We start from the raw sequence: 15918 nt of genomic DNA, 5'->3' as shown, positions 1-15918 counted from the left end.
AATTAAAGAAACTTTACCATTGTAATTCTTGCTTTGACTGGCCACATTGTTAACTTTAGTGAGGTTATTATTATCTAAAAATGAACTTCAATACTCAGGGTCTAGTATTCATTCCAGATAGTATGCAGACTACATAATTTTTGATTTCCCAGTAACAAATCTCAACTTACCTATACAGACTTTGAACAGGAAAAAAAAAACAACCAACCCCCCAAAACACCTCAAGCTGAACTCAAAGCAACTAATGACCATACATTTCTATCAAAAAGTGAAAAAGACTTTTATAAGTGAACTCACCATAATCTACACCAAGTTTAGTGCTCTGTTTGGCTCAAGATAGGAAGATGTAACATGTAGACATTGTGACAAGTGTCAACAAATCAAAAACATACTAATGAATTCCTTAAAAGCAAGCTCAGAGTTGTATTATCATGTTCCCGAGCTAACAAGACAGGTGAAAGAAAAGCTGAATTCATTTTAAAATGTCTTAGAATCAGACTGTCTCAAAATGCTCTACAGAAAAACTGACTTTGGTAAAAACAACAAAAAATCCAAGAGTTTACTTTTACTCTTCTCTCCAAATCAAATGTCTGAACTTCAAACTTCAGTATCAAATTATACCCATCTGATGTACAAATCAGTCCCTGGGTTAGACTAAGATTTTGCAGAATTAAAATCCGGGGTTGTTTGGTTTTTTTTTTTTTTTTTTTTTTTTTTTTTTTTTTTTTTCTTGGGGGGTGGGGGGGGGAGGTTTAGTTTGTTTTTGGTGTTTTGTTAACAACCTGAAGCATAAAACATAGTCCTAATGTTTGTGCAAATGCAGTTAGTTTGAAAACTGTAAACTACACTGTCTGTCCACAGACAGCCAGATAGATAGAATGGCTTGAAAAGAAGCAATATTCACATGATTGTTCTTAAAAGCAGAAACACTTACAGGATAAATTCAGATGTGCTCTGTAGTCATTATTCAAATATCGATATGTTATGTGCCAGACAAGCACCTGTCAAATATATTTGATTCTTTTTTGAGCCAATTCCTATAAGTGAATTACCTTTAAATTGTCCTTCCAGCTCTAAATTCTTTAATTTTATGTTTAATAATGCCAAATTCTGTACATTCTTTTTTTGCTACAGACATTTAAGAAATAAACACTTAAACATGAGGTACAATTAATATCAACAATTGGATGATATTTAAATATCAAAGGATAACGTATTCCACCTTAAAAACTGAGGAGATTTTTTTTTTTTCTTTAAGTTTCAAAGAAAATTATTCTTTAATGGAGGTACTACTTACATAACCTTTTATAAGCCACTGAAAACAGTCACTCTGGACTTCTCAAGCTTAATTAAAACACAGCTAATATAATAATATTCTGCAGATTGTCTAACAAACAAAGCTAACAGGCACCCAGGCCCTCATTATTACTTTTCACATATGAGCAAGTCCTACCGATTACAGTGAGATAATTCAGGAGTTTATGAATAAACATATGCATAAGACTCATGCTCAAAATTTGGAGAAATGTTTTGCCATGAAATAACTGATTAATTTACTTTTACTTTGCTGACACACCTTCACTTTTGAATTATACTGGTAAATGATAGCTTAAACCATTCCAGCTATAGTATCAAGAAAACCAAGACAAACAGAATGAATGCAAAGTTCTGTGATTCGGTATCACAAACACTTAGTAACATTTAAAATGTTCTACAATCTCTGTTTTCTATTATAGTTCCACAATCCATTATAAAATCCTTGCATAATTGTTCTTAAAGATTATAAAAGTACTACATTTAAAAATATAACCAAGCTTTAACTAAATCCCCCCCCCACACCCCCAAAAAAAAAGATAGAAGAGCTTTGCAAAGTAATCAGTAAGTATAGTTTCAGAATGCAATATTCAGGTGATTCTTAAAAAGCAGGTTCTGATATGGTTTCAGTATTCCACTAATGTAGAAGACTGAAAAAATCACAGCAGTCTTTTGAAAGCACAGATCAACTACATAAGCTAAGTTAAGAAGAGCATGCAATTCATGAATATGGTTCATTACCATGGTTACAAGCTTTCAGCACAGGCCGCTGTGTAGTTGGACTGAGATTTTGTGGTACATCTGCAAAAGCAAGGAAACAATGGAAATAAAACACACCTTTGAAAGTTACTGGAGTATAACAACATTACTAAGTAGAATTATTTAGAAATTAGATATTTCTATAAGTAAAGTGATAGTTACATACCAGTGAAATAATCTGATTAAATTAAGGGGCAAGATGACTTTTACTTCCCCCATACAACTGTAAACCCTAAAAAGTTAAAGTACATGTGGCTGCATTGAAGAGTCTTGTCATAATAACCAGGCTATGCTAAGTTCAATAAATTAATCTCCAAAGTGCTACTGACATCAGCAAAACAGCCTGAACATCCCTGAAAGTTGTCATTGCAAGAAAGAATGAAACACAATAGCATTTAAGTTCTAGAGCACTGGACCCGTAATGCTTTTAACCTTCTCTGGAAAACAAAATGTAAAATAGAAAATTCACCTTTAGCCCTTGGTGTCCTTTTCCTTCGGTCTCGAAAAGCTGCACCTGATTGCAAGGCCTCCAATAGGCTATCCATCACTCCAGTCTCCTCACCTTCTGTAAAGGAGAGAGAAGGAACCTTCTAAGTTACCGCAGCAGTATCAAAGCATAAATAATAATAACAATAAACAACAACAATAAAAGCTATTAATGGTATTACTAAAACTATTTATTTCAAACTTAGACCTGGGTTTTAACATTCACAAATAGTTCTCTTGCAATTAATCACAACAGATCTGGTCTTCTATACATTGAGCTAGGCCAAATTTTAATCGATTCATTTCACATTCCTCTTTCTCTATACTGAGAGTCAAGCATAGTTTTAAGTGAAATGTCATTTCACTCATGTTTTCATTTCAGTACCCTTTTGCAACTGTAAATAATCAGTTTCATGTCAGCATTCAAGAGCTGTCCCTTAAATGATTTGCTATATTAGACAAGAGATCATTTCAGTTATTGTTATAAAAAGTTGAAATTGTTTCTCAGCAGGAAGCTGAGTGAACAATATTGGACTGGATAGGATACAGAGGAATATCCACAGGTAGCTTTAATCAAAAGCCATTTTCTCTTCGTATTTAATAACCTCTGGCCAATATTAAATAATTGATGTAGTTCAGGAAAATTCTACTCACCGCATTACACATGTATTTATAATATCCCCTGAAAGAATTATCAATGTTACTTTGAGATTATAACTAAATGCAAGCATTATACGCTCTACTTGTATTTCCTCAAATAAACACATCAGAAAATGTTAGATTTTTGAACCTTGTTAAGCCCTTGTGTCTATGCCTGGGAGGACAAAGAACATAACTCCAGGGATTTACTATATGACAAAAAATCACCACAGAGGAATAAAGAATTACATGATAGAAATCTCATTATGCCTCACTGGGCAAAACTCCCCAGGTCAACACTCACCTTGGATACAGTTAGACATATCACATGATTCTGTAGTTATTGCTAACAGTGAATATTCAAATCAGGATCTAAACTAGCTGATGGGTATAACGAGATGCCACGCCACCAATTTAAGGAATTCTGAAAGTCCTGGACTACAAGTAAGGAAGTAAGGCAACCTTCTAGACCTGAATACGAGGCAAAATTATTATGGGAAATCTTGCTTTCCAACACTATTTCTATTTGTTTCCCTCCATTAAATAAATTCCTTCTTTCACTAAGCTTTAAAGCATTCTAGCATCTTTCTAAGGTAAGTGGTTTCAAGGGCAACAAAAATAATTCAGACCAAAAAAGCTCAAAGTTGCAGAGAGGAAGGTCTGGAAAAGTACCGTCAAATCAGCAAGGGCCAAATCATGAATACAATGTTCTAAACCCAACATTTTTGCTTTCATTTTCTACCGCTATGTCAAGACTTGAATCTAATTTAGCTTCTGAGAACCCTAAACATGGATATCACTTAAAAGCAGAAGAGGAAAGCATAACAAAAAGAGGCATAAAATTTGAGCTTTCCTGTCCACAAAATAAAGAAAAATGTCCTTCAAATGTAACTTAAAGTAACATAGAAGTAATCTCCTCATAAAATTGTAAGAGTTTATATTTCTATATTCAAAAAATTCTATAGAAATACACACATAAACATATGTAAATCTCATGACAGATTGTTCACTAACATTGACTCAAATTTAAATTAGATTTTCATAAACTTTTTTGTCATTTTCTCTATTACACCAGCAACTACTTTGTTATTTACAGAAGGACCAAAATAATTTATTTTAAATTCTCATTTTGTCCAATTGTATTAAAAATTGCATTTAGTTGGCACTTCTGTTCCTTTTGCTTGCATTTTTACCCATTCTTTAATTTCTGCTAATTCTACATGTATATTTGTGTTTAGAAGGTGATACTGGTTTAATTTTTGGAATTTCCTAAAGATATCCTCTAAGGAGAATCCTTTTCCTTTCTTGTAGTATTTGATCTCCTGCTCTCCCAAGATGTCCTTAAAACAACAAAACTGTAATCTGAGAACACCCTCAGAATCATGGAATAATTGAGGTTGGAAAAGACCTTTAAGATCAACAAATCCAACCATTAACCTAACACTGCCAAGTCCACCAGTAAACCACGTCCCCGAGTGCCACATCTGCGTGCCCTTTAAATACCTCCAGGGATGGTGACTCCACCACTTCCCTGGGCAGCCTGTGCCAATGCTTGATAACCTCCCTTGGTACAATTTGGAAAAAGAGACCAACACCCACCTCACTAACAACCTCCTTTCAGGTAGGTGTAGAGAGCGATGAGGTCTCCCCTCAGCCTCCTTTTCTCCAGGCTAAACAACCCCAGTTCCCTCAGCCACTCCTCACAGGACTTGTGCTCTAGACCCTTCACCAACTTGGTTGCCCTTCTCTGGACTCGCTCCAGCACCTCCATGTCTTTCCTGTAGCGAGGGGCCCAAAACTGAACACAGCACTCGAGGTGCGGCCTCACCAGTGCCGAGTACAGGGGGACGATCACCTCCCTGCTCCTGCTGGCCACGCTATTTCTGATACAGGCCAGGATGCCGTTGGCCTTCTTGGCCACCTGGGCACACTGCCGGCTCATATCCAGCCGGCTGTCAACCAGCACCCCCAGGTCTTTTTCCACCAGGCAGCTTTCCAGCCACTCTTCCCCAAGCCTGTAGCGCTGCATGGGGTTGTTGTGACCCAAGTGCAGGACCCGGCACTTGGCCTTGTTGAACCTCACACAGTTGGCCTCAGCCCATTGATCCAGCCCGTCCAGACCCCTCTGTAGAGCCTTCCTACCCTCGAGCAGATCAACACTTCCACCCAGCCTGGTGTCACCTGCAAACTTGCTGAGGGTCCACTTGAACCCCTCATCTGGATCATTGATAAAGATACTAATATCCAAAGATATTAAACAGAACTGGCCCCAGTACTGAGCCCTGGGGAACACCACTTGTGACCAGGCACCAACTGGGTTTAACTCCATTCACCATGACCCTTTGGGCCCAGCCAACCAGCCACTGTTTTACCCAGGGAACAGTAACCCTTAGTTCTTCTCTTTTCTCTATACTCTGTACTACCAGACTAGTTAACAACATTACACAAGAGAGCTATACACAAAAAGAAATAGGGGAAAATTAGCAAATACTTTATAATTTTGTGTAACTTTTAAGTACATTTGTTTTCTGTATAATGCATGGCAGATACAGCATTGAAGACTGAATGAAGACTGAAATACAGATTTTTTTATTTTTTTTTTCCCCCTCTTGCTTTGTGTTTGGTATAACATGCTTTATTATGCTGAAGTTTGCTCTCTTATGACTAATGGACTATCACAGCTATTAACAGAGCTTGGAACATACCTTACAAAAAATCACTCAGATTATTTATTCAGCTTTCTGGGTGTGTTGTTGTTTTGTTTGTTTGTTTATTTTTTGTTTTAAAAAACCCCTTTCCTTTCTCCATCTGCTGTCATGCAGTTCTCTAAAATGCTCATGTCTGGAATGAAAACACTCAGTGAATAGTTTCAAACCAAAGAGATGCTTGAAGAAATTTCAAGGCCAAGGCATGAATTACATTGAGGTACAGGAATGCTGGAGGGAAGTTTATAAGCATTTTGGGTAACAGTAATTCAGAAAAGGTTGAATAATATCACAGTCCCCAAAATGATACCATAAATGTTTCTGGAAAAGACTTCATAAGCTTTGTTTTAAGTAGGAATAACAGAAGAAAAATTTCAATCCTATTTCAGCATGTCATCTCTTTCCTTTTAAGCCTACCCAAGATTACTATGGATTTCATAGTTATTTCAAAAACTTAACATTTTTCAGTAGAAAAAAATCCTGGTGCATAAGCTGCTATACTATAAAAAGACCCATCGAATAAATAAAAAAAGATTTTAAATAATGGAATAGAAATACTGCAAAAACACAACTTTTGTAGCATAGCTGTAACATATTTATGGGTACTATCTGTTTTTCATACTTATCTGAAACATACTGTAGTCACAAACTGAATTATAGATTAGTGCTTCCATTGACATGCAAAACAGTTAACAGAAGAATAAATGGAGTATATAGAAACTTGAATTAAAAAACTCCTCTAGTAGTTTTCCTGTATGCATGGATGTATTGAAAAAACTTAACCACTGCAACTAAAAACATTCATAGTTACTAATCTATGTACCCAAAACATGCAGAAAGCCTGTTTTTCAGACTCCTACACTTTCAGTTAGGCTCCAAATTCTGTTTTTTGATGCCTACATCAACAGTTGACTGTGACACCTTCTATGAAGTTACACAGCTAGCTACCAATACGCATACTATCTATCATACTGTCCAAGTTCATATAATGGAAAGCTTAAGAAATGCAAGTGCACCATGCAGTATTTTAGAAATCTTTTAAATTGCCCTGGGAGAACTGCATACAACATTGCTACAGTGATAGTATAAGAGTCACAAATATTGTTCAATATTAACACTTCCTATGGGACCTTTCAATCGGTTTTCACAAGCTGCTGCAGTTTGCTGTCACCAGTCCCAACTGGCTTCCTAGGTAGTCAAGTGTATCAATCTTTTGACATCCTAGAACTAGTAATCCAGTTAGCTTGCAGATAGCTACATAGCCCACAATAATTCCTTTGAGAAATATACCCTTTTATGAGTCAAATGATCTCTTTTCCTTCAATTGGAGAATAGGAGATTCAAACACTTTTTAATATCATACCTAATTAAAACTCATATGACTGTCTTTTAAATACCATCTAAAGCAGAAGTAAACTTGCCAAAATAGCTTGGAAGTTTTGCCCTTGACATTTCAGTGCCATGTCAGATATAAACCACCTAATTTCATAATTATGTCTTTAAAAATGTTAAGAATATTAAAGACCCTTCTTCTTTAGTGCACTGCGTATCATGAGCTTTACAGTACAAATTTAATATGTCTTATGATGATAGCAACAGATACTGCAGTTAGTAATGACTCCTGCATTTTATGTACTTATTAAGGAACAAATGATATCTACCATAATTCCAGGAGCAACAGTCCACTGACATGATAGAATCACAAATATCATTAGCAACATGGTTTTAAAATAAGAGTGGTGCAACAAGATTACTTTGGATGAAAAATGTTTCATTTTTACAGTTCCCCTGCATCTGTCCATTATAAACTGAAACATCATACTCAACACTAAGACTCCAGAAGTTCACTTTACCAGGAGAAAAAGAAATGTCTATTTCCTCTTTGAAGCAATCAAAGCTTTAGTCAACTACTTTTCTCAAAATAAATAAATAAATAAATAAATAAATAAAATCTGGTAGGTTTTTATTTTTAATGAAGGAAATACTAAGGAGCTTCAGAAAAAAACAAACCAAGAATTCTTTAGCATTGTTTCTGCTGATGTCACCTACTCAGTCTGTACACTTAAGAGATTTATCTACAGGGACTTTGACTGTCATTTTCCACTGGGATCTATTTATGGCATTGGAATTACATACAGCTTTTTTGTTACACTAAGTAATGGAAAAGATCAGCTCCTAAAGGCAACCTCTGAATACTAAGCCTCATCTGAAATGAAAACTGCACAATTTGGACAAATGTATACATTAAAAACAGACCTTAATCTTTCATAGCTGTAACAGAAGAGAAAGGATGCAAAAACTCAAGGGCTACTCATCAAGTTATCTGAATTAGCAAAGACTTTAATTATATGATCTTTGAAGTAACTCCATGGCAGCACTCAAGCTTTTACATAACTTAAAAACAAACTTGGAATGCTGAAGGTATTGGATTTGTTTTTCTTCTCTGAAGAATTAAGTCCTGATCTCACAATTCAGTAATTACCAGAATTAATACTTTTTTATTCTTCACTAGAATATAAACGGCTTTTTTTTTTTTCCTTCAGTTCAGTATATAATTCAGGTCAGATATAATGTACCCAGTTTTTGATCAAGTGAAATTTAATCCCTTCACAGCCTTCTTTCAGGTTTAGCTACATCACTTCTTGTGCCTTAATTTATGAAAATTTCTGAGGCAAGTGAACACCAGGCTTGGGACAGTGACAGCAGAGATTTTTCCAGACTGTTCACACAAGGTGAAGGAGAAAGATACATGTTTTAACATTGTTAACATTGTATCTTTACTTTCAAGACATCATAAAAAGTCCTGTATGGTTTTTTTTTGTATAATGATAGATTTTGACCAGTACAGCCTGCAAAGCAAGGCTCAGCTGACTAAAGGTCTCCATCTGAGTAAAAATTGAAGGACCTCTGAACAAACATCATAAGAGGAAAGATTTAGCAGTGGTATAGTGTTGAGTGACTTAAGCTCCAGGGAGCTGTGTACCTCTGAAGGAGTTTACTGAGCACAGGAGAAGACATTAGTATTTCCATCCAAATTTATACACAACGGATAAATCAGAAAATATACACAACGATCACTCATACTGACAGTTGTGCTACAGAGATGAGTGGCTGAAGGAAATTTAAAAGGTATGTAATTTCTCATTCATGGAGTGGTAGAAGTTCTGCCTGGGGTACATGACTGAGCTTAGTCAAAGGAAAGCTTCCAGATAGGTTTGGGTGGGCAAGACCCTTCTTATTTGGGTGGCTATAAATGCACAAGAATGCTCAGGAGGATCAGATCAAAGGTCCACCTAGGCCTGCATCCTTCATGCACTAGTAGTCAATAGCAAACATCTATAAAAAGGACAGGATAAATATGTAATGGCATTTCTAGAATGGTCTTTTGGTCTCCAGCAGTTTGTGATTCAAAGACTTTGTATTTGCATTTAACAGCTTTCAATGGATGGAAGCTGCCAGAGGAATCAAGTAACTTCTGTCAGCAAGCTTCAGAGCAAGAATATTTTGGTATGCAGTAACAAGACTGTACTTCTGTACAACCCCTGAGGTACTGCTGAGTGAAGATAAGCGTCATAGTGAACAGCACAGAAACAGAAGCAGCCGCAGACTCAGTTTGAAGGAAGAGTCAGAGACATGACCCTCCCTTCTGCTAGCTTTCCAACAATGATAGAGGAGGTTCTTGGCTCTCTTACAACCTTGGACCAAGGAAAGACAAAAAAAGCATACCCTCTAATGCTTTGGTAAGGATATTTATTCCTCCTCTCCTCTGCAACTTGAGAGAAGAAACTTTTGATGATTCAGAAAAAAACCAAAAAGAATAAAAGCATTTACACATAGCAGGAGTGAGAGTTGAAAGAGGACTCTGATGTCTACCTCCTTACGGAGGAGATGCGAGGTAGTATTTGGAGTAGGAAATGCTTTCTCAAACCAAAACCTACTGTCTGCATAAATGTTAGAGCTCTTAATACCAAAGATGGCTCCACAGATTGTAATTTTTTTTTCATGGTAATGCCATTTTAAGTTTGTGGCATTCTTTTCACATTTATTTAGAAATTTTACTGCTACAACATAAATGAAAAGTCATATAAGAATATTTATCTACAGACATTACTTTAATGACCCTTAATTTTTTCGACAGTTGCGTTTGTTTTGACTATTTCTTTCTCTCCCAAATACAGCTGCTATTTATTTTCCCAGGGGCTTTGTGTAAACCTCAGATTCACAAATGCCTTTCAGCTAGTATCTCGAAAGGTTCCACTTCTAAGGAAAATTTTCAGAAAGAAAAATAATTGTTTCTTCTAAACATCTTATTCTTTTGGAGCTACTACTTAGTACAAATGAGTAACAGCTGCTGCATTCTGAGCCCATGGGTTGCCAACAAGTGCATGAACTACACCTCCATGCTTCAGAAGATTTAGCACCTTTGAGATCTTGTTAGAACATGACTTGTGACTATTAGTTGTTGGGTTTTAATTAATATACATTCAGATCAGTTCTACTTTTTTTCACTAAAAACATCCAATTCCCTGAACATCCTACAGTGTGAGACTTGGTAAGGTTTTGTTGTATCTCTTCTTTTGCTGTGGCTTCTGCAGACATTGTTTCTCAAGCCAAATTTTTTTTTTTATTTTAATTCAACATACCTGTATTTTATCATTCTCTGTATCATACTCAAGTACAAATGTGACAATTATTCCTAAGGGAACATCTGTTCTCAATAATTTATACTTTACTGTCAAAACAATACAATTGCAGCTGAAAACCAACCTCCACACTTAGTGACATAGCAGGTGACATCTCCTTTCTGATAGATTCGTGGTCAATGTCTGTCACAACTCGTTCCTCATATATAGGACTTTTTTTTTTTTTTTTTAAATGGGCACAAAGCAAAATTAGATCTACTCTCCAAGCTTGTCACAGCCTTACTGTCTACTGCCTGCTAAGTATTAACATGAGTAAGTACTGAGTAGGCAACCCTATAAAGTCCCACAGTTCATTCTGTTTGTTGTAATTTAATGTAAGAGGAAGAAATGACACTCCTCACAATTACGGAACAGATTTATTCCCCACTGGCCTCATAATAAAAGCGATCCTTAAGAATAAATTTAAATAATAAAAAGTGACCTCAGGAATCCTCTTGGTGAAGAGGGTCTGATTTGAGAATAAGTGGAGGCAGTCATGGTACAACTGGAAAGAGTTATCCCCACCAGGCAGGAACCCAGATGAACAGAGCACTTGAAATTCCAAAAGGGGAAACTCCCCAGTGAAGAAAAACAGTTGTTGGATATTAATATTACACCCTCAGGATTTCTTCATATATAGTATTGTCAACAATTCTGCCCCCTTTCACAGTAAATTTAGTTGCACAAAACATATACCTAAATGCCCCAAATCTAGCAATAAACCTACCATTGTCTAAAACTTGGGGTTTTTAGGAAAGCAGCCCAGCAGACATTTTAAAACAGCAAATTATCAACATATTTTAGAAACTACTGATGTCATCTCAGTTGTAATGGAACATGAGCAGATTTTTATAATCTGCGACATTTGCAGTCCTTCACTCCTCTCAGAGGAAAGGAATACTATTAAGAAGTATTGATTCTCCTCTCCCAATGCGAATAAATTAATAAAATTGAGGCCTTACGAACTTGAACTAGGCAGGGAAAATAGGGTCTTTAGGATACCTGCTAATATAAGTAGGTTTGAGGGTTTTTTAATTTATTCCAAATGCAAGCATTTTATCCGTTGGAATCTGAATTTTAATTACCTAATTATGTTTACTATTTTCCTTGCTTAAACTCTCAGTGCTAGGATCCATGGTGTCCTTTTGTTTTGCAGAACGCTACAGAACTAATGAAAATATTCATATCGCACAACTTAGCAGCCAGTAATAAAGTAGTAAATGTTTGAAGAGCCAAAACCTAAAACACTCTCAGCAAGTCTGAGACATGAATGTTTTTTTTCCAAAACCAGATAAACAATGTAAAACCTCTGCAAAAATAAGTTGCAAAATTGACTGAAAATAAGGCCATAACTGTCTAAATGAACTGAAACATGCATTTAAAACCAGTTAGTTGTGATAAAAGCGAAACTAACACAACTGAAAACAAACTAATATTCTAGATTGGAAATCACATGTTTAAGACCTCATTTCACTGCTTTTGCGTAAAAGAACGGGCAGCCTTTGTAAATAACCACTGATTAAAGTGGCTTGTTACTTAAATAGTATTCTAAATAAGACACAATGAAGATGCCACAATGATGGAGTTCTCAATTATGCTACAATAAATGTAGCTGGTGTTATCACAGTTACAGAATTCTTTACACTGTGATAAGATCAAAATAATTGATTGGTGCGCTTTCTACTGAGAATCTGAACAGCATGAGAAAGCATGTATCTGAATGTTAATAGTATGCAGACAAGTGGCATTTACATAAAGATCCCCTTCCACTGGCTATTTACCTTTGGAATGATAGCATATGATAGTTTGAACTGGCTTCACAGAAGCAAGTGAAGCAATCTTACTGACAAAGCATCTCAGGATGAATATCATTCTGTAGAGAGTATTTAGAGGACAGATTTTACTATCATAAAATTTCAAAATACCAAATATCATTCCCTGCTTAGACATTCAAAATTTTTACTGAATTCCACATACTTTTCAAGTTAGGATGAAGCTGAAAGGAAAACATAGAGCTGATATTTTTATTATGTAAACTTAAGACTCTCAGCATTTTGTATCAGTGAACCATTTGAACTGTGGTCATGAGGACACGTTAAGTGTTGCTATCTAAGATATAAACTAGAGACTGAGAATTTTAGCAAATTACAATTTAGAGGGATCTAAAACTGACATTGGCTTCACGGCCAAATCTCCAAAATATACTTGTAAGCGAGTAAGTCAAATGATTCCATATAATAACAAAAATCTATGGTCTTATTAGCAGAGATCCAAATTTATACTATAAAGCCTACCTAAAATTCTAAGTTTTTCTAAAAGATGCTGTACTGCATATTCATAAAACACTACACATTTCACAATCTACAAAATATTGATATATTTAGATCTTAAATATAAAAAAATCAAACAGAAAACTGTATGAAGATTTATCACACAGTATACATATTTATCTAATTTTAGAAAATTATCATATCAACACTGAAAATGGTGTAACAGTATTTCGAAGGCAGTCTGATGCAGGGGTATGGATGACAGTGTAAGCTGTGATCTAGATAGCTAAGTTGTCACCTGTATATCAAAGGCACAACATAGGCTAAGACGATTATTACAGTTTGTGAGAAGGCTGATCTCATGTTTGCAATAAATGTCAGGTACTAGTGATGAAATTATTGTTTTCACCCTGAAGGAATCCCCCTCAACCCGGTCCCAAAGTAGTTTAAGCTAAAAATTGGGAGTTACCTTAAATCCAGAATCAAATTTTGTTTTGGGTTAATACAATCTATGTAGTGCTAGTCAAACCTAGTATAATACACTTTTAATGTGCTATATGCAACTTATTGACTCAACTCACATATTTGGTATTAATATAATAGATATTAATAATAATAGATATTAATAAAAACTATATTTTGGTACATATTTAAGATCTTAAGTTTTTGTGAACACAAAAAAAGTCAGGAATACCCCCCAAATAGCTAAAAACTTTTGCAGTATTATGTAGGTCACTTCTACGCGAAGAAGTGAATCACTCTTTTGTCTACCTTATGCAGCTGAAGGTGGCACCATAGGCAACAAAACCCTACTCTTCAAATAACTTCCGAAAGCAGATGAAAGCTGAAGAAATCCAAAGAAAAGGACTTCAAGAACAAAGGAGAATCTAGGACAGGTTAAATGTCTGTGTTGTAAATGAGACCAGTGGTTAAGAAAACAAGCTTAGGATGATGACAGAAATCCTGTTTAAGCACTGGATAGCAGCTCAGGCCTCGAAAGGTGTGGGCACAGGCTGAAAACAGAAGCTCCAGAACCGTAAGCTAGTCAACTAATGGCCAATTAATAGTCACTGAAAAAAAGCACAACTTCAAGCACTGGGAAAAGACTGCTTTTACATTAAGAAAAGAAGCAGCAGCTAAGCAAAGCAAAAACATCCAGCTGAAGGCACTGCTGTGAACTTGAGAATATTTTGGTTTTTGTGGGTTTTGTTTGTATGTTTTGTTTTCTTGTTGTGGGTTTTGGTTTGTTGGTGGTTTGTTTGTGTGGGTTTTCTTTTCGGGGGGGTGGGGGGGTGTGGTGGTGGTGGTGGTGGTGTGTTTTTTTTTAAGTTTAAGAGAAACAGTTAAGAAACTCTGAAGTGGCATATACCACAGTGATACACAGGCATCCCTAACCTTCAGGTCATTTTCAGTTAAAAAGCAAAGTTACTCAAAAATGAAGAGTGGAGATGTAGAGTACACTATGATATGTTCACTGAGGAAAATAAAATAATCTTGAAGAACCAGTTAGAACATATACTTTATTCTTTTCTCCTCTTCAAGTATGCACCTCTCTGAATTCCAGAAAATAATTTCTGCAATGGTGACATCAATGAGATTTCAGCTACTTCATTCAAGCAGTAATTGGAATAATGTTTCTACAAATCTAACATCTGATCTAGTCACCATATAAAGAAATGATATGCAGCAAAAATAAGTTATTCCACAGTCACACTCCAGGCAAGAGGGTTTTTGTATTTTGATAGAGGGAAGACCTGGTTAGAAATTTGTCAGCAAGTCAGATGTAAACATTTTGTGACTGATTTACAGATTCTTAATGAGAAGACAACCTTTCAATGAACTAGTTATGGCTAGGGAAAAAAAAAAAGGAAAAAAAGGAAAAAATAAGTTTTGAATGTCTATGTTACTCTTCCATCAGAATCAGAGCAACATTATGCCTCTTAAATTAGTAAATACAGTTTTCATAAGACTGCCAAAATTAAAAAAACAAAACAAAAAACCCAAACAAAACCCAAACCCTCACTTTTTGTATTGTTGTTGTTGCCATTCCTGAAAAACAAATCTACCACAGGTGCTTTCTACTGCCAGAATTCGTGTTTTCTAATAGTTTTTTAAAATGATGTTGCAAACAAGCACAAGAAACCTTACAAGGAGCTCTGCAGAACAAAAAACGACCCATCAGTGGCCAATTTAGTGAATATCAGACTCAAGATGAGGTTCAGGTGATCTTAACACCATCTTTTCCCATTTGCTGTTGCTTAGATCAGTCATTCCAGACTGAACCTCAAGTGGCTGCTAACAAGAGCAAGAAACCTCTTTCTGTACACTTACATGATTTAATAAAAAACCAAGCTACTAAGAGATAAAACAGCTATTTACTCAACGACCTAGCTGATCTGTAGATGACAAGTACATAGTTCCCCGCTACGTTAGCTGAAGCAGTAGGTTTATATGACTCAGAAGTCCGTAACATTGGCACCTAGATCCTGGAAAGCCTGAACATGACATTATGAAGAACAGGACTTGAGAGGAGCTTTAATTTTTCCTGAAAGACTATCAATTTTCTATCCAAAGCACTATCAGTCATACATACAACATGCCTGAGAAAAGAATATCTAACCTCTTTTGAAACACTTCCAACCATGCATGAATACAGATATTGGTTTTACCCCTTCCTAGTCTTCTGCAGCCTTCTCTATCTTCTGTGAGCTTTAAAAAGATTGTCACTGATAGATTGGGTCTTGAATTTACTTCTAAAGAATTAGAAATTCTGTGTTTGGAGGGCAGCCACCTTGTTTCCAACCTTAAGAGAAAGCTTTAGTCTTGCACCTCAAGACATGGATGTTCATATGAAAATAAATCAAAGATTTTTGGTCTGAAGAATCTCTGAAACTAAGTACACCTACTCTGGCTATTAGTGAAACATGGAAGAGACAGATAATCATTTATGCCAAAGGTGCTGACCAGGGTTTGAGTGGGGAACTATTTAACAAGATCTGCTCTGAAAAAAAATGAGAGTAGCTCACAATAATTTACACAGTAAGTCATGTATCATTCTGAAGG

General features: G+C 35.8%; 1 protein-coding gene across 3 annotated transcripts in view; it reads right to left on the bottom strand.

Annotated features, from left to right (window-relative positions):
* Positions 1 to 15918, bottom strand: part of DIAPH3 (diaphanous related formin 3) — a 242630-nt gene that overhangs the window by 59454 nt on the left and 167258 nt on the right. For all 3 annotated transcript variants that reach the window (XM_049815693.1, XM_049815694.1, XM_049815695.1), the window contains 2 exons: positions 2543 to 2638; positions 2056 to 2115 (listed from right to left, as the gene is read on the bottom strand). In XM_049815693.1, coding sequence (XP_049671650.1) covers positions 2056 to 2115; positions 2543 to 2638 — 156 coding nt within the window. The remainder of the gene's footprint in view (positions 1 to 2055; positions 2116 to 2542; positions 2639 to 15918) is intronic.

This window comes from Accipiter gentilis, chromosome 13, assembly GCF_929443795.1.
Source record: "Accipiter gentilis chromosome 13, bAccGen1.1, whole genome shotgun sequence".
NCBI lineage: Eukaryota > Metazoa > Chordata > Aves > Accipitriformes > Accipitridae > Astur > Astur gentilis.
This window is presented reverse-complemented; position numbering and strand designations above follow the sequence as displayed.